General features: G+C 39.4%; 1 protein-coding gene across 1 annotated transcript in view; it reads right to left on the bottom strand.

The window, feature by feature from the left end:
* Positions 1–219: 219 nt before the first annotated feature.
* Positions 220–19731, bottom strand: part of LOC111873713 (brefeldin A-inhibited guanine nucleotide-exchange protein 3) — an 81573-nt gene continuing 62061 nt past the window's right edge. The window contains exons 27-31 of the mRNA XM_023868647.2: positions 13653–13881; positions 12507–12787; positions 9448–9811; positions 6836–7786; positions 220–1882 (exon numbers count right to left, since the gene is read on the bottom strand). Coding sequence (XP_023724415.1) covers positions 1667–1882; positions 6836–7786; positions 9448–9811; positions 12507–12787; positions 13653–13881 — 2041 coding nt within the window. The 3' untranslated portion in view covers positions 220–1666. The remainder of the gene's footprint in view (positions 1883–6835; positions 7787–9447; positions 9812–12506; positions 12788–13652; positions 13882–19731) is intronic.

Here is a 19731-nt window from a genome sequence, read left to right as displayed (position 1 = left end):
CCACTTGACTATAATTTTTTTTTCCTTGGCACTACAGCCCCAGTGGGCCTAGGCCTACCTCCATGAACTCCGTTCACTTCAGTTTTTCTCAATCTTACACATACGGTAGGACTCCTTGGGCGAGTGATCAGCTCGTCGCAAGGCCTCTACCTGTAGACAAACACAGAAAAACGCACACAAACATCCATGCCCTGAGTGGGATTCGAACCCACGATCCCGGCTTCCGAGCGAGCGAAGACAGTGCATGCCTTAGATCGCTCGGCTACCGTGACCGGCCACTTGACTATAACATCTTGTAAAATAGTTGTTAAAATGTAACTGACTGTAACTGGACAAGCCCTTAATTGGCTCCAGTAACATAAATGAATAAGTTGACTGAATACGATATCAGAAATGGCTATTAAATTCTGCCAGCAATGTACAGGCTTCTGACTTGTGGAGCAAAAGAGCTAGAGGACACACGGAACCATGCTGGGAACCTTCAAGTTACAGCTTTCTGGATAAGATTTTTTATATAAAGAGAAGGGACTGCTTAGACATTATGTGAATACTTGGGCATTAGAATCAGCTTTAAGGCTTAGTTTGAAGGACTTCAGCCCGTTAGAAGCTGGGGGCTGCAATTTAATTAAGAATGGAAACTTTGAATTTAAATTAATAGGACAAAGTTCTCCCTAATGGCATAGTTATCAGTAGCAGCTGATAACAGCTTTTGAAAATTCAAGTCTCTATTCCATGCCACACTCTTTAAACATCTTGGTACTTTTTTACAGCAATACCAATTTGAAATTAACAAGCTGCAATTTAATTAAGAATAGACACTTTGAATTTAAATTAATAGGACAAAGCTGTCCCTGTGCTTAATTAAGTACCAAGACATGAGGGAGAACCAAGGTATAACCCTGTATATATTAACCTTGGCACCAGATTCAGATGAATGGTCAGTTTCACGCCCCAGCCACTTTATCCCCAGGGAAGGAGCCCCTGATAACCATTGGATAGGAGATTGGGCCTTTAATTTAAGTAAACTTAATTTAATCAGAAATCAAATTTGGCTAACTGCAATGCTTCTGATGTTCTTTCTAGTGCTATCAAGAGATGTGCACACACATATAAACTCTTTCTGCATTAATTAACCCCAGTACCTTAATCATTATGTGAACCTTCCAATAATTAAAATCTAAAAGTTTGTGATGACAGTATAGTAATATAATGATTCACATTTTGAACATTACCCATCATCTAATTTATATTTAAAATAATATTTTGGAGATGGAACTCTATCTCCATCTCTGACTAGTGCTACTGATTAGGCCCAACTAAGAAGGCACAGTCCAATCTCTGAAACATTGTTTTAAATAAGAACAGGATGATGGGTAATGTCCAAAAGGTCAATCATTGTACTTCCAATAATTCCCAATTGCTCCACCACAAACTAGTCCAGTCTGTAATCAGAGTAAGTTCTGTTACATAATATGATATGCTCTTAATGATGGTAGGAAACTCTATACCATTAAAAACATATCATCATAAACATATAACAAGGGTAATATTTTTCATTCAGTATGAGTAACAAGAACATAATTCTGACAATAGTTATCACACTGTCTCAACTTGAAACAATGAAACTTAAGCAACAAACAAACTGACAGGAACATGCAAGTATATATTACTCAGGACTGAACCCATACATCATAGCAACCCTGTGAAACAATTCTGCAACAGCCTGCTTTAGCCCTGGGTCAGTGGCGTGTGCTGTTAGTCGACGAACGCCATGGAACAGAACAGGAAGAAGAGTTCGGAAGTGCAGGTCATCCAGCTGGGCAAGAAGGTCAAACACTGACCCAAGCATTTCAGCCCAGACTTTGCGGTGAGCTTCACTGTCCTAAAACATTGAGCATCAACACTCAGAATGTTTCCTGGCACCTCAAGAATCACTGGAAGCTACACAGGGCCCTAGAAACACAGTGGATTTGGTGGAAGATGTGGAAGACAGAAGGAAAATGAGGAAATGCAGAATGGTTGATGAGAACGCGTCCAATACTAGATTCTTGCACCAACATAGGGGTCCTCTTCTGAAAGTCCCAATCCATGTAAAAATATTTGAGTTTCACTGTTGCAAAATAAGGAAGTTATACTCAAAATGTCTTGTGTCATATAGAGAATCACAGAAATTTGGCAAGGGAGAAAAAATCAAATAGAAAATGAGGAAAAGAAAGGGAAATGAGAAGCAACAACAAATTCTTTTGCAATCAAAGGAAGTCTCTCTGAAACACCTATTCCACATATCCTTTTAAAAAAATATATTTGGTAGGGGAGAAAAAATCAAAATGAAAGCGAGAAAAAGAAAAGTGGGCACTGAATAACAATGATTTTTTTCATCAGCAAATAAGATCTCTTTTGATAAATCCATTCCACATACCTTTTCAAAAAAAAAACAAGTTTCACCATTCTAAAACTAATGGCCATTACACTAAAAATATTTCTGTTCACAACACATTTCATATTACACACAACCATATGGGTCAAATGTGGCACTACACGAAAGCCCTAGAAGCAAAGAGATTTGAAGGGGAAAAAAAACAAGAAAATAAGAAAAATAAAAATGCAAGTAGGAATCTCTGTTACCAACACTCATGAAAATGACCACTGTTCAGAATATCAGAATCAGTACTTTCTCTCTAAAAAAAAAACAGTAAGAAATGCAATGAGTTACTGACTCCATGGTGCATAGACAACCTTTCAGTGTATGAGAGTTATTCATCTGTCAACAAATTCCCAGTTTATATAGATCCCAAAGGTTCATTTTTGTGTTTACAAAGTTTCTTTTTCTCCAATATATATTTCAATACTAGGCGCCCCATTCAGTCCAGATCTTCTACATGGTATCCCTTTTTGAAGCTTTATAAACAAAATACTGTATGAATTTCTCATTTCCCCCTTTCATGCTGCATGTCCCTCCCATTACATGCTCTCAGGTTTAACCATCCTAACAGTAGATGAAGAGTGCAATCACAGCCTATTACATTCTGTATCTTACACTCAAACATTCTCCTGAGAACCCCGTGTTTAAAACACCTTCACTCAATTTTCTTCTCTTAGAAGGAGACAGCAAGTTTCACAATTTTGTAAAACAAAAGGTAAAATTATAGCTTTGTATACTGTAAACTTAGGTTCCAGAACATGGGAATACCCCCCCCCCACTCCCCAAAGTTAGGAAACGTATGCAGAGTAACAATTTTTGTACATCCACTCCATTCTGTTCAATAGATCATAAACCAATTGACACACAATAAGAGTACTGATCACAAAACATGTTTTATTTATTATACAGCTTTTATCTGAAACATCTTTTGTTTCAATAAATATTTTGTGAGTTAGACTTGAGATCCAATCAAAAATGTATGGCATGTAGGTCTTCACACATAATGCCCATTATCATTGCCAAATTTTAATTCAAACTGAAATACAACCACAAAATTCAGCAAACATTCCTAATATCAAATTTCATAAAAATCCACACAGTAGTCTTTCAGTTGCTAACTGCAGACCTATAGACATAGCAAAGCAAAAAGGTACTATTTTGTAATTCTTCATTACAAACAAGCCAATAAAATACACAGTCTTTACAGTGTTGCATTCACAAGCAATTAGACAACATAAAGTAGTCATGTTGCCAGCAACATTTCCATGTCAAGATAAAGGCTGATGATTTAAGACTACAACAGGTAGTGACAGTTAAGTAATTTTCATCCCAGCAGGAACTTGTAACCTCCAACAGAGTGACAACTGGGACAGGAGTAAGGGATGAGAACAAAAAAAAACAAGCAAACTCTGGTTTTCTTAGTCTGCAAGCGAACTATACCAACCGAGCTACCGCCGCTTGTCGGCGAAGTTAGTGCCAACTTTAGTGGATAGAGGGTGTCATGTGGTCAGTGCAACGAATCCCCATGGCCATTAATTTCGGTTTTCTAGACCGGAGCCGCTATTTCCTTGAAACAGCTGCTCAATTATCCTCACGAAGCTGAGGGGATCCTGTTCCAGACCCACTACTTCTCAGAAAATCTGGTAGTGACAGGAATCGAACCCAAGCCTCTGGATCTGTAGCCAGGAACTCTGACCACTACACCGCAGAGGCGGTCAGGGGATGAGAAACCAAAGGAAAGAGTTAAGCTTGTCTAAACACCAGGCTATAGACGCTCACAGACAATGAAAATGTGAAGATACAAGGGTACTGAGCCTCCGCTTAACCTGAAGATAGGTACCAGCTTCATATCCCAACACATTTACACCGAGAAAACAGCCCACACTATTCATCATATAGGAGGTAGGTGGCCCAGATTCCCAGACTGGTCTAGAATATAACTGACATCTTACAAATCCTTTCCTGATCACCTAACTTTGATCATCTTTCCAGCTCACCCACTGTTATGTAACCCATGCAGTAACAGCATCATTAAAAATCAGTCAATTAATCCCTGCTGAGATTCAAACCAAATACCTCCTGAATACAAAGCAAGACAGCTTATCATTACACAGAAAATCATATTTATCTCCCAAATCACCATCATCAAAATCACCATTTTAATATGGTAATATCCACAGGAATGGGGAAATCTAATAAAACTCATTTCATTTGAATCAAATAATTTGTTAGACTTCCATAACATGAGGTTCAGATGCAAGAGAAAGAGGGGCAGTGTTGCATCATTTTTGTTTCTAGCTAAAATAAAACTGAAAGCATAAAGCATCATTAAGTTGGCAACACTGCTTGAAGGCTACGGTATTTGTTCCAGTGCTTATATGCCTTAGAGCCGGCAGGAGGTAGTGTGTTGATGGAGATGTTGCAGGTCATTGTGTGCCCCTCACTAAGGAACAGCTCACTTGGCTTCTGATTGATAGCCCTGTGACACCTGAATGAAGTACCTTGACAGTGACCTGCAACAGCAGTTCCCACTGGCTCCCCTCTTAATTCACCATTTCAATTTGTTCAAATTACCTTCTTAGATTGAAATAATTTATAGGCACTGACAAACCGATGTCCATAAGTAGATATTTTATTTCATACAAAATACTGGATGCAACAAAATATGGGTTTTATAGAACCGAAAACAAGGAGAAACTACTATTTATTTTAATATCTCTAAGATCAAAGTTTTGAATTTCATTGAAATAGAATGAGAAATAACAAAATCTGAGATAATTAAAAACAAAAAGTATGATGAAAGAGGCTGAACAAGAAGGTAAAGCTACTTTTGTAATAGACCGTGGAGGCCCATAGGGTTGTGGGACGTTGAGGCTCCAACATTTTCTACACAATTGGACACAGATGGCGGTAAGGTTCTCAGCCTTACATGCCAGCCACCCTCCACCCCCAGGAAAATTTCTGGTATTCTTCTCTGTTAGAGGCTGAGTCAACCGCAGGGCCATAGTGCGGCAGGATTAGGTCAATTGAAAAATGAAATGACCTCATTAGGAATCAAACCAGCAACCTTCCAGCTTGTAGCACAGTGCCTCAACCAACTTACACTACTGTGTGCCCCAGAGACTGGACAATATAAAATGAAATTTTAACACATGTAGAAATGGTGGCCCCTGGATGTCTACTGTGGCAAACTTATCAATAACAATGTTCTCTAACTTGAATGGAACTGTCCTTCATGAGAAGTTAACAGTCACTTGGCTACCTAAAAAGTTTCCTACTTTTATGAAACCCATAGAGTTTTACTGTGTTCTTAAGAGCCCACTACTAATCCCTATCCTCAGTCAGGTGAATCCTATTCACAGCCTCATATCCGAGTCCTTTACACTTCATGCTATCAGAAGTGTAATGCAGTGAAGAGCTTTCGGTATTAAGCTGTTAGCCTTTGTTTCTCTACCTGGACTAACTACAAAATTCAAAGGTTTCATATAAACAGGGTAGAGTCCAAACAAAGTTTATGCTTATTTGAGAGCAAGATTTTCATAGTAGCGAGTATCAAGCTAACAGTGTTCTAGGAAGTGATGCCATCTAGCCTGTTAGACAGTTACCAGCATTTTCGATGGACCTGCTGCCTCCTTCTTCAGGGTACAAAAGCCTCTGTACCCTTCAGATCAAGCAGGAGGTTCCTCCAGAATGATCTTTTTGTGGTGCATTCTCGACCCTCATGTCTGTTTCACTATCACTTGTTGAGGAGAGAGGCTCTTGGGCAAAATCTGCCAAGACAAATGGGCGAGCAGATGTTTTATCATCTTTCATTTCTGTTGCCTCTTCAAAAATATCTTCATCACCTGAATAAATTCTCTCTCTGTCATTACAGATATATTTCCATCACTTCTAAGATCATCTTGTATGGCTTCACCAGTACGATCCACTGAATTTACATTCAATTTCTCACCTATCCACCAAGCTACATGGCATCACATCCCAAGAGACACAAATCTTCACATTCTGGCTTTACTTGTTACAGATACTGCATACAAACCTTCAATTTATAAGCCTTCTTTAATATAGCAAAGTTTATGACAATCACATACCCATTCTGTTATGGAACATCAAAGAACTTTTCCATTCAAATTCTATTCATTTCCTAAAATAAAGGTGTCCAATGTATTCAACAGCATATCCTTGAGTTAGCATAATTTTAAAATAAATTGTTATCGCTTTTATGGCTGTTTTATTGTACACAGTGAATTGCCCAATTAGCAAAGAGTGAAAATCAGTATGGTCTATGTGGCCCAATACATACATGAACCACTGGATTTCAGTTCATACGTTATTTTTTATTTAACAGCAAAGAATATGACTGGTGAAAACTTACATGAGTAGAATATCAAGTATTATTGAGAAGTGACTCACCCTGTATAAGCTGTTGCGCCGCTGCTGCTCAATCTCAGGTGGCACTGGCTGACTTGGAAGTGGGGGGCCCAATGGAGGAGAATCCATTCTAGACGAACAGAACGGATTCTTCCTCAGTGGCATTGATCTCGTCTGCTTACGCTTCTTGTATTCCCCCATTAAACTAGCTACATCCTTCTCACCTGCCACGTTGTAAACGGCATCTTCCTTTACATCACCATCATCACCAGAATGATCTTTTTCTGGTGCATTCTCGACCCTCATGTCTGTTTCACTATCACTTGTTGAATAGAGAGGCTCTCGGGCAAAATCCGCCAAGACAAATGGGCGAGCAGATGTTTTATCATCTTTCATTTCTGTTGGCTCTTCAAAAACATCTTCGTCACCTGAATCAACAGGCAATTCTCTCTCCGTCATTACAGATATATTTCCATCACTTCTAAGATCATCTTGTATGGCTTCACAAGTAGGATCCCCTGAATTTACATTCGATTTCTCACCTTCCAATGCATCCTGACACAAGGCAATATTACCATGTGAACTGCGGGTTTCCATCATGGGTGGAAGTTCTTTCTTCTCCTCTGAAGAGATATTAGTGGTGGTGGATGTAACAGAGGCACGGGGGAGAGATTCCTTACGTCGAATCTCTGGGAAGTCATTAGGTTGGGCGATAAGGAAAAAGATGGGTTGGTCAGCAATACGATCAACTGCAGAATGCTGTCCATCTTTATCGAGAATTACATCAACGTAAGTCTCACACAACTGGTCAAAACTTGCCCGCAGGCGATACAGGAATGTAGCCATGTCTCCATACTCATTACAACTACTGCTAATTGGAGATTCATGGCTTCGCATAATCCCTTCATGAAGTGCAAATTTGATTGAGTTGACTGTCCCTGAATCATTCATATTTTTTTCACCTGAGTCTGGCTTGTTATCTGCGTTACCATCCTGAAACAGAACGATACAATGCAGAGACTGCAGTCTCCCTGGGTGTGATGTCAAGAAATCTGCTAAGAAAGCACTAATATTTCTCAAGGCCTTGCTGCCTCCTTTTTCAAGGTAATTCTGAAGTCAGTAATCACCATCATTGAACATCAGATCTCACAAGAGATCTGAGGTTTATAGTAGAAAGATATCTTGGAAAGTGATAATCTGGAAGACTGAGAAGATGGACGGAAATTAAGATGGATCTTGGGCAAAGAGGTTGTGAGGATGTAAGGTGACTGGAAGTAGCTCAGGACCATGTCTAAAGGTAACTTCTGGTGTTAGAAGTATTGAACCTTCAGAATGTATTGCTTACTTTCAAGCAACAATCCACCTCCATTTTATAATGCATGATAACTGAAATATTTATTACAAGATCAGTCTCATGAAACAGTCAACTGAAATCCTGAACTGATGACCATCAGAGACTTTGAAGATTTCTGCTTTCTGGAGTATAACGCCATATAGTCTGCTGAAGGTCAACTTATGTTCCAGAAGGACATGTTGTCTATATTTTCAAGGTCAAAAAATAAGACAAGCAAGAAACCAGCATGAAGCAGTTAAAAGCAGAGCTTGCCACCTGATTCTGCTGGCTTCTGGTTTCAGTTAAGTCTTCAACCCTGAAGACAGAGGTGATAAGTTCCTTTGAAACGTCAGGCTCTCTCTGAATAATATGAGGTTACAACTCAAGACGATTATATTCTTCACTGCCATGGGAACCTCAAATCCAATATGAAGACTATTAAAATTAATGACTTTTTGGATGTTATCCACTGATATGTTTCTTTATTTAACAAACAACGGTTTGGAAAATGGACGCTTGTCTCTGTCCTCAGGTAAAACTTACTCAGTGGGGCCCAATCAACAAAGCTAGTTCCTATTAATGTCTTCTGTCATATGAAGGCATGTCGTCTGGCACAAAATTACCAACATAGGAGTACTCTTCTACCATTCACTCATTCATCTCTGTATTTAATGTAACTTAAAAATGTTCACAATCTCTTTAATTTTAAATAGCATTAAAATCACATCAATTACTACACATTTCGGCCTTACTAGGTCATCTTCAGGCAACTGATGTGATTTTAATGTTATTTTCAATTAAAAAGAGACTGAACATTTTTATGTTACATTAAAGAGAGGTGAGTGAGTGAGCGAGCGAGTGAGACACCAATACAACAGGGCACCCAATATAACAGTAATCTTCTACACTGAGAAACATTTATAATTTTCTACAAGACTACATGGTGTCACATCCCAGAAGATAGTAACCTTCGTTGTCACCAAGACAAGATCCTCAAATCTTCCATAATGCGAAAATGATCAAGTACTGTAACAGTAAATTAGCATAAGATTTTCAGACTTGGCACTACTCCCATTTTAAAGTGACTGTAACTATACTGACAGACTTATATTTCAATAGCAGTAGCAGAGAAAATTATGTCCCATTACCAAAGTGCAGAACAAAATCATGATATAAAAACCAATAAAACCTTTGAAAACACAGCAAAGATCAAGTATTTGGGAAAGACAGTAACAAATCAAAATTATATTCTTGATTACATTAAAGTCAGTTAAATTCAGGTAATGTGTATAGTCGTTCAACTCACAAGACAACATCTCACCTTCGTATTTCCAGCAGATTCATCTTCCAAGATCCTCTTCACTTTATCCAGCGTGGCACCACTGCGGCCAACTTCATGAAGACATAAATCAAACAACGTCACCACCTTGATAGTCCATGCTGCACCAGCCTGACGATAAAGGTTGGCCGCTCGCTCCAGTTCTGCTACTCTCTGCACCAGAAACTTGAGACCTGGTCGTGAGTCAAAGGCTATGGCACGTTCATAAGAGAGATCAAGGCAGGAGAGAAGTGTCTCTATGTGCAGCGGTGACATGAAGCGCATGAGGCCCGACAGCTTCTGCTGTTCCTCCCCAGAGTTGTCAAGAGGGGCACATGCTGGGCTCTGAAGCAGCACATTAGCTAAGCTGAGGGAGAAACAAATTACCTCAATAAGCAAGACTCTAATTTGAGATGTGAGGTTCTCATAGCAGTGAATACAAAGATTACCTACGGTTTTTTGTGATGTGACACTACGCAGGTTGGTAGGCAGGCACCAGTGCGTGGTTCAAATAACCATATGAAAAATGTTACAAATGAAATATTACATTGTAATATTTGAGGCTTTCACGGTGGTGACTATGAAGAAAGCAGTCTTCTGGGATTTGGCACCGTGTATATGTGGTGTTAACCGATGTTTCGGAGGAACGTCGGTTAACACCACACATACACGGTGCCAAATTGCAGAAGACTGCTTTCTTCAAATATTACTTTGTAGCATCATATTGTGTGCAAGATAACGTTTATTACTATTCTTCAGTCAACATAATTTTGATATAAACGCACCACGCGTTTGCATGGACTACATGTTTCAGCTTATTGTGGCCATCATCTGGTACACAGAGCTTTCACAGTCACCCTTCCTTCTATATGCTATACCTCCCTACACTGGGAGTGTGTTGTACAGGTATACTGTTTATGTAATATCCCTATATTAGGAGAATGTATTAAATGTTAAATACTACAATTTAAATTTTTAAAATTATTAAAATGTTCCAATTGAAATTAAAATTATGTGTTAAAGTGGCATGCATGCATGTGCTTCTTCCCCCCCCCTTTTCTTCATGTTCCCAAATGTTTAGGTGGTGTTCACCAATGTGCATTCTTGTTTTGCATGGGATTCTTCCCATTATCTTAAGTTGATATTGTGGTTATATGTTGGCCTGCAAGTGCCTGATGTGTTGCTTTTGTTTTCTTTTTTCCTTCCCATGGCCTACCCTTATATGGAGTGTGTGTTGTCTGAAAGAATGGCCATGTGGTAGCACTCCCAATGTGTAAACACTGACCAATGTAGGGAGCTAAACCAAATTGAAAGAAGAGTGATTCTAAAAGTTCTATGTACCTGATGATGGCTGCAATGGACCAAAACATGTAGTAAATGCAAATGAATGGTGTGTTTATATCAGAATTATGCCAACTGAATAATAATAAATGTTACTAACAAAAGTTATAGATCTATAAGAGGTAAATTTCATGTTATGTACCACTTTTTGGAATAATCTGTTACTTTTCAGAAATTAGATAAAGTCTGATTTCAGCTTCTATAAAGTAACGGTTACAGTAGACCAATATAAAAGACAGTAAAATTCACTACAGCAACCTAGAAATATATTTCTGATGGATATATTACATATTTACTCATTTCCCTTTCATGTGTTATTTACACAAAGGGCATAAAATAAAATCAAACTTTAATCTACCTACAACATTTAGTGTAAGTACTCAATATCAATTTCATCAAAACCCAATAACTGATTTTATAAACAAAACTTGCATGTATGGATGTGACCTCACCATCATACTGCAGTTCATCCTTCTATCCAAACCATTCACCCAACTAGTCTCCATTAATCTTCTTCTCCAAGCATCCATTTCTACATGTCTACCAATCAATTCAACCATATGTGGGTATGTCTGTTGATATAATTATCAGGGGCAATCTTCAAGGTTCAACTTCATGTAGTAATCATAGACTGGTGGTGTGCTGTTCTGTTGTATATTATAGATACATCTTCTACAACATGTTTTGACCTTACAAGACCATCATCAGGGAGCTATATTTCACACAGTTGCTGCAATGTATTGTTTTTTTAGCACACTGTTCTAAACCACTGTTAAAACTTGGTTAAAACTAGATTTAAATTCTTGTCGAATTTTGATATTAAACAAAACTTACTCCCTGTGATGATGGTCTCTAAAGACCGAAACATGTAAGGGCATGAAGAACTGAAATAAGAGAAGTCTTCACCAGTCACACTGGATGGAACTGTTTAACTTTTTATAAAACTTACTCTTTTTCTACAAGTATTATGTTTTTGGACATTATCCACCGTCTTGTATATTTAAAAAAAAAACTCCCGTTTCTTTTTCAAAACACAACATTTCAGAGACGGGATTCTGTCCCCGTCCTCAAGTAAAATCTACTCCTTTTCAATTTACTTTACATTGTCAGTCTTTTGTAGCACTGTGTGGTTGTGTTGTGTCTATGAGTTTGTCAATATTCAGTACAATATAATATTGTGTGGATTATACATATATATTACACACACACAGTATATAACAGTACGTACACCTGTCAGACACAAGGCTGATGACCTTGCTCTGTAAAAAAAGTATTGTTGCAAAATACAAATAAGTTAAAATTGGATGGCAAATGTGGTAGAATCTTTTAAGGATGGTTATGGCTCAGAAGGGGCTCTTTTGCGGCCGTTACCAGCGGTGGTGATGACGATGTACATCTGTCTGTCCAGCAAACTGATCTTCCTTTCCTTCCTTCATCCATCCACACACACATATTCACACACAGGCATGCAAGTGTGAGGTCACAAACTCATACATACATGTGATATCTGCTAACTAACTGTCCATGTCTCCAACTGTCTAACACTCAATCCTACATCCTACCAGTCAATTTATCCATCTGTATGAGATCACTGACCCAGCCATACATCTCTTTATCTGTCTGCACATCTGACAAACCCTCTATATACATCTGTCCATTCAACCTCCAGCCTGCATAACCACCCAAGCTGAGCACAAAAATGAAGTGGAAGTGGGAGTGACCTGGGTATAACGTGGGCTGTTCCTTGCAGCAACACACTGCCCACGGTCTGCAGCAGCATCTGGTGGGCCAGGAGACCCACTACCAGGTTGCGGAATGGCACCCTCACTATGAACAGGTCAGGGTTCAGTGTATGGCTCAGGTCTGGAGGGTAGAGCAGGAATATATAGCTCCTCTCTTCTCCAACTGAACTCCCAACTGATGTCACTCCACCATCTCCAACACTGCCAGAATGGGAGCAGTGCCCCCCTGACACATCGCGCTGTCCTTCAAGTAAGAATACCTGAAAACCAAGCACAGTCCATACCATGCCTGTCACTACTGTTTGTTGGACTGGCACAGGTGTTAAGTCAATACAATGACTGACTGACAGATTAACAGAGCCATTAGAAATATTCTAAATTTGGGGAGTGTAATGAGGAGCAGACGGAGAGTTTCATGGAGGTAGGCCTAGGCCCAAATGAGGGCTGTAGCGCCAATGAAAAAAAAAAAGAGAAGCATAACCTTTTGCTGTACACTGGGCAATAAAATGTTGAGAAGGTAATCACCCCATTACCACAAGATATCCAAAATCTCTTCTACTGAGTGAACTGGCATAACAATAAGGCTCTTGTCCCATATTGAGAAGGTGCTTCGTTTGAATATCCACTGAGACATCAGTTATCCTGACTACGATCTTTCATGATATTCCTCAGTCCCACTAGGTAAACACCAGGATAGTAACTTAATTAAGCCATGGCTGCTTCCTTCCAAATCCTTTAAAAATATAATTCATCTACCATCCATACATTCAGTGCCATAAGGTCCAGCTACTGAAAACATCGTTACATAACCCACTAATAAAATAAACAAATATCTCTGCTAACGGAGCAATTAGCCAACTACATTCTGAGAGCTGATATTTTCATGGCAATAAATATGATGATTATGGTCTTCTAGAATGTGATGCCATAACATGTGGCAGATAGGTAGTATAAGATCTCTTCTACCCTGAAGATGGAAGGAGCACGTTCCCCCTCAACATTACTATCTATCTGCCTTCTTAACCTAATCATCCTAACAAAATTAAATGAAGATTCCAAATTATGAAGCTCCTAATATCCAATTTATACTGTCCAAAATACCTGGTCCCTATGACCACCGCTTACCTGCTGTGCCAGTTGTTTGAGACGATCACTCTCCCTTGCTGTACAGTCCCTGCGTGCTGCAACTTTCACCTGACCCACATCACCATAGAAGCTGTGAGAGCCAGAGCGGAATGCTACCATCAGCTGCTGCAGTGAGTGTAAGGACACAGAACACGCTCTGTGCAGAGTAAGACAGACGATGTGCCACTGGTCTGAGGTTAGAACTGGGCCTGCACTCAGGATCACATGTCTGCAAACAGGCATGGTCAGTGTACAACTACAGGTCACCTGCACTGGTCTGAGGTCAGAACTGGGTCCGCACTCAGGATCACATGTCTGCAAACAGGCATGGTCAGTGTACAGCTACAGGTCACGTGCACTGATCTGAGGTCAGAACTGGACCCACATGCAGGATCACATGTCTGCAAACAGGCATGGTCAGTGTACATCTACAGGTCACCTGTGCTGGTCTGAGGTCAGGGTCTGCACTCAGGATCATATGTCTGCAAACAGGCATGGTCAGTGTACAGCTACAGGTCACCTGCACTGATCTGAGGTCAGAACTGAACCCCCACTCAGGATCACATGTCTTTAAACAGGCATGGTCAATGTACAGTTATAGGTCACCTGCACTGGTCTGAGGTCAGAACTAGGCCCGCACTCAGGATCACATGTCTGCAAACAGGAATGGTCAGTGTACAACTACAGGTCACCTGCACTGGTCTGAGGTCAGAACTGGGCCTGCATTCAGGATCACATGTCTGCAAACAGGCATGGTCAGTGTACAGCTACAGGTCACCTGCACTGATCTGAGGTCAGAACTGGACCCACATATAGGATCACATGTCTGCAAACAGGCATGGTCAGTGTACATCTACAGGTCACCTGCGTTGGTCTGAGGTCAGAACTGGGTCTGCACTCAGGATCACATGTCTGCAAACAGGCAGGGTCAATGTACAGTTATAGGTCACCTAGACCCACAATCAGGATCACACGTATTAAAATACATATGATTAATCTAAGGCTAAGAGGTACCTGCTACCAGTGGCAAGAACTAGTTATACTGTTATCTGTGAATACTCAAGGTCACAGAGTGGTCTGAGATAGAGATAAAGACTGCCTGTATGTTAATACATAAACCATTATAAGCAAAGATTGTACAAATTGACAGTGCAACTAGGAAAGTTCAGGACATGATATATATGAAAATAAGAAACCTTCCGCAAGATACAGTAAGTCTGTGACTGCAAAAACAGATAACGACTAACCAATAATTACAGGATCATTTGTTATGACCTAGCATGTCAGAAAATGAAGATGATAGGTATCTAAACACATCAAGGTCATGATAATAAGACGCCAAATTTCATACAAAGAACTCACACCCTCTGGATGCATTCTTCTCCCTTTCTGCAAGTAAAATTGAATGTAGTGTCATAGCTTTCCCCTTGAGAGCAGGGTCGTGAGGAGAATATTTGGACCTAAGAGGGATGAAGTACCAGAAGGACGGAGAGAACTTCATAATGAGACACTTTATAACTTCTACTCCTCAACAAGTATTGTTAGAATGATCAAGTCGAAAAAGTATGAGGTAGGCATGGGATAGAAGCACATATGAAGTTTTGATAGGAAAGCCTGAAAGAAAGAGACCACTAGGATGATGTAAGAATAATATTAAAATGCATCTTAAAGAAATAGGGTGAGACAGTGTGAAATAGCTTCAGCAGGCTCAGGATAGGGATGAATGGCTGGCTCTTGGTGAACAGGATAATGAACCTTCATGTTCCACATGAACTGGGGAATTTTTTGAGTAGCTGAGTAACCATCAGGTTCTCAAGGACATCTTAGTTCTATGAACTTAGTCAACTAACTAGCTACTGTATTTTTCTCTCATGGATGTTCCATAACAGTAACAACACTTCCTGCCAGACAAACAGCTGATTGCTAATCTTCTGGCCACTGAGGCTGGCATGTTCCAGCCTAGCTCAGATTGCATCATGCCACTACACCTAAGATAATAAAGCCCAAAATTTTCACAATGTATTCCTGTCTTCCTTATGACTCCTACAACATCCCCCTCCTCATAAGACCTGCTATTAAACAACATTTTTATGATTCTACCGACCACAAGTCAAGAGTAGCATAATCATATTAACAAGAACACACATCCTGCTGCTGACATGAGTTCATGTCACAGAAGCAAAATGACATTCCCCAAGACGTGTGTTGAAATGGCCATCACAGACCTTCCCTGTATATGATGATACATCAGCAAAACAAAAAACAAAAAAACAAAATTAACCCTTTTGTTGCATATTATTTTCTCACCATTTTCCTAAAATAATGCAAATTCAAAGTAAAAATATGGAAAAGGCACAACAGAATCCATTTTCATAAGCCACTCAATGACAGTGACTGACACAGTGGGAGGAGAAGACTGTTTCCTGATGTGGACTAAATTTGAGTGTCACACTCTTTGGTAAAGGATGCTTGTCTGACTTCAGTCACATGTCTAAACAACAGGGTTAAGGATCATTTTCTTAACATAATAACATTTCCGTATTATTTTTAAAAATTCTAAAATAACCTCAGCATACAGTATTACTGTGCTGCTGTTGAGATAAATCAACTCTCTAAATCATAAAATTCTTCTAAATAAAATTTAAAGACACATGTCCTACCTCATTGAAAACATACTGCATCTCTATTATAAAGACCAATCAGTTAACATTTTTTAAGGGGTATAACGGATGTTTAATCTGGACATTATGTAAAGCCTATACGTAAATTCAGTGGGAAAAATGCAGAATTCTTCTAGTGCTAAAGAAAATGCTAGTGGTTACCAGGCCTCCTTTCATTCAGAAGGTCCCAGCTTCGAATCTCAGAGTGCAGACTGACTATCCTAACAGATGATTCTCATAGTTGTCCTTAGTCCTTCTGGACCAATGCTAGTATAGAACCTTACAAAATATGCCATGAAAACTTATTTATACAACTTTTCCAATTCATAATTCACAGTAATTCTACCAACCAATGCTACATAATCCATACTTCTGAAAAAGCTTTGCTAAATAAAACAAGGCTGTAACCAGCTGATCACTTGGCAAGTCCTGAACCAGGTGTTATCAGAATAAAAGGAAGGCATCTACCCTGATTTAAACCTGCTTGGTGCTACTTTGTCCTCAGAATGACTGCCAGAAACACAATCCCATTCTACACACAAAGTAAACAGTAAAGAAACACCATACTATATTGCCTGTGGTTTGAGTTAATGCAGTATGACAGTTAATGTCAGGAGTCGTTCATTATGTGCATGGCCGGGCGATCATATAACCTGCTGACACCAGAGATATCATCGCAAGGCTCCATTACTCAACGAAAAACTGTCACAGCTAGTATGAATCAAGCAAAATTACATGCTACATAGCATCAGGTTTCAAATAGTGTGAAGTGGGCTCACATGATCAGATAGTTTGATATTTCTGAAACTTTAAGATTAAGGTCTTCTCAAATGTGATGCCACTAGGATAAGGAAGGCAACTGCCCCACCCCCAAAAATTTTTTGAGAAAAAATGGAAATTAAAAAAACTCACTCAAATAGTAACACCATAAGTTAAAATACTAAAAAAAATATCCTATCTTGAATACCCTAGGAGATTCAGTAAAATTAGTCCTAAACATAACTTTGTAAGTAAATTTTCTAGCTGCCCTTGGAAAACTGATGCCTCGCCTCAGAAAAATTCCTGGTGGTGCCCATTCATTCACCCAATCACAAAGCTGGAAAGCTGCCCATTCTTGGGTATCCACAACTACCCTCCATATCTGGAAACCATCTCCTCCATTCACAATCATCAAACTAAACCTGGAGACAAATGACAAGGGACACACTCAACATGGGAGGCCTCACATTCACAAAGTTCTGACTTCACAGAGACACAAAGAAAGGAGAAGGCTTTAGGAAAAATATGAAAGGATTTAACTCGAGGTATTCTGTGGAGAAAGCAGCGTAGATCAATAGGACTCAGCCGATTAAACATACACGTATATCAACACCTAAATTACCAGAGTAAGAAACAAAGTTTTCATGTCCTACTGAACTAGGAACAAGGCGGTCAACTTTCAAACACTCTCCAAAAACTTTTCTTACAGGTTTAAACATAGATTTACAATATTTCTCTAAAAACCCATGGCAATGTCTGAATAATTACACAAATATTACACTGAACAATATTTATTGTGTGAGATATACACGTATTTGGAATCAAACCAAGATTCTCCCACCAAACCCCTGCATGATCTTCTTTCCCATGTGTGCTATATGTCCTGCCCATCTCATTAATATTCTTGTAAGTCTTACAGTTTCATATCCAAATATAACCTACAACAATGCCACATGAATGTACGTATGACATGACACATTTCAGTCTCATGGCTACACGTGAAACGTCTGTGGTTTCACGGAAAGAAATCTCTCCGTTTTATTGTCGTGGTTAACCAGTCAGCATTTAACCCTCCGAGGTTAAACGCAATGACCCAACAGGTTAAGACTATTGCTGCCATTCAACAAGTGTGTGGTGTACTGATGGGGGGAATCCACACCTTCAGGAGTCTTGACATTCAACACTAAAATGAACCATTTGTCTTCCCACACATCTGTACATATCAATAAGCTCATCAATTTGGCTTGGCAATAATGAGTCCAACTTTTATTCAGGATATATCCAGTTCAAATCTCAACGGGGGCACCAAATATCAGAAGATTTATACATGGTACAGTCATTAATTTCGTGGACTGTGGTTTTTATCGTATCATATTACAAGGTATTCATATATACACTTACGCTTATCCACATCAACCCTCAAAATAGTTGCCGTTGGCCGCTATGCTAGTCTGCCAACATTGATATAGCTGCCGTAAACATTCCTGAAACATACTGGCGGGAAATTCCCGTATGGCATCTCTTGTGGCATTGACGACTGAAATCTACGACCACGTAGCTTTGCTTTCAAGCGGTGAAAGAGAAAGAAATCGCACGGTGCGAGATCAGGTGAGTACGGAGGTTGCGGCAAAACGGTGACCTGTTGCCTTGCCAGTTCCTCTTGGACAAGAAGCGATGTGCAGGGGCGTTGTCGTGTAGCAACAGCCAATTCTTCCTATGCCAAATGTTTCGCTAGGGGATTTGCCTACTTTCTGGCAGAACTTGATGTTTGTCCGTTGTTCAAACTGCGATATTTTCGATTTCCGCCACTCGCATTTAACTGCAGTACACAACAGAGGCCGTAGTTCTGCTTACACTGTTTGCACACAAATACCTCTTGCTGTGACGAGAGATGAACTAACAGGGCATCATATCGTGCCTCAACCTATCCGCTGTAGTGCACTGCAACGACGCTTTGCGGTCAGTCCACGAAATTATTGACTGTGGTAGTAGTTTGCTTTCAAACAGTAACCCACAGATACACTTCATCCTGCATTCCGTTCAGTTTAATTAATATTCATAATCAGGGCCCGGATTTTGATGACCTAAAAATATTTTTAAAATGACAGAAATAATCAAAAAAATGACAAAAATGACCGAAAAATCCAGAAAAATGATGTAAAAGTTAAAAAACGACCAAAAATGTATCATGTCCTGGAAAATCTACTAATTCCTTTAAAATGTATTTTTAATCTTTATTAACACTGTGAACTCAACGTTACTCTTTTAAGTTCGTCCTCGTCTTTTATGTCGAAAATCAAGCAATACGTATATGATTGAATTTGAAGCTAAATGGTTTAATACAATTTTTTCTACCGCGTTGGAACGCTTATCAAATGTACATATACTGTATATATTCCAGTATATAAGTGTAACCTCATTCAGAGTTGCAATAGATGACAGTCAACATGCGGAGATTCTCGAAAGTGAATGAGCGCCTATTGTCCGACAGCACATTCTTGTACTTGGAGAAACTCCTTTCCACATCTGCAGACGATGTGGGAGCGTACTTGAAGTGTACAAAATCACTAGCAGTAAGTTCTTCAATACTGAAAGTGCTGTAGGACTCTCCTGTCAGAATTCGAGAAATACTGCATAATGTTTCATAACCTGAGTTTTTA

The sequence above is a fragment of the Cryptotermes secundus genome, unplaced genomic scaffold, assembly GCF_002891405.2.
Source record: "Cryptotermes secundus unplaced genomic scaffold, Csec_1.0 scaffold31, whole genome shotgun sequence".
Taxonomy (NCBI): domain Eukaryota; kingdom Metazoa; phylum Arthropoda; class Insecta; order Blattodea; family Kalotermitidae; genus Cryptotermes; species Cryptotermes secundus.
The sequence above is the reverse complement of the archived record's forward strand: the minus strand, read 5'-3'. Positions and strand labels throughout refer to the sequence as shown.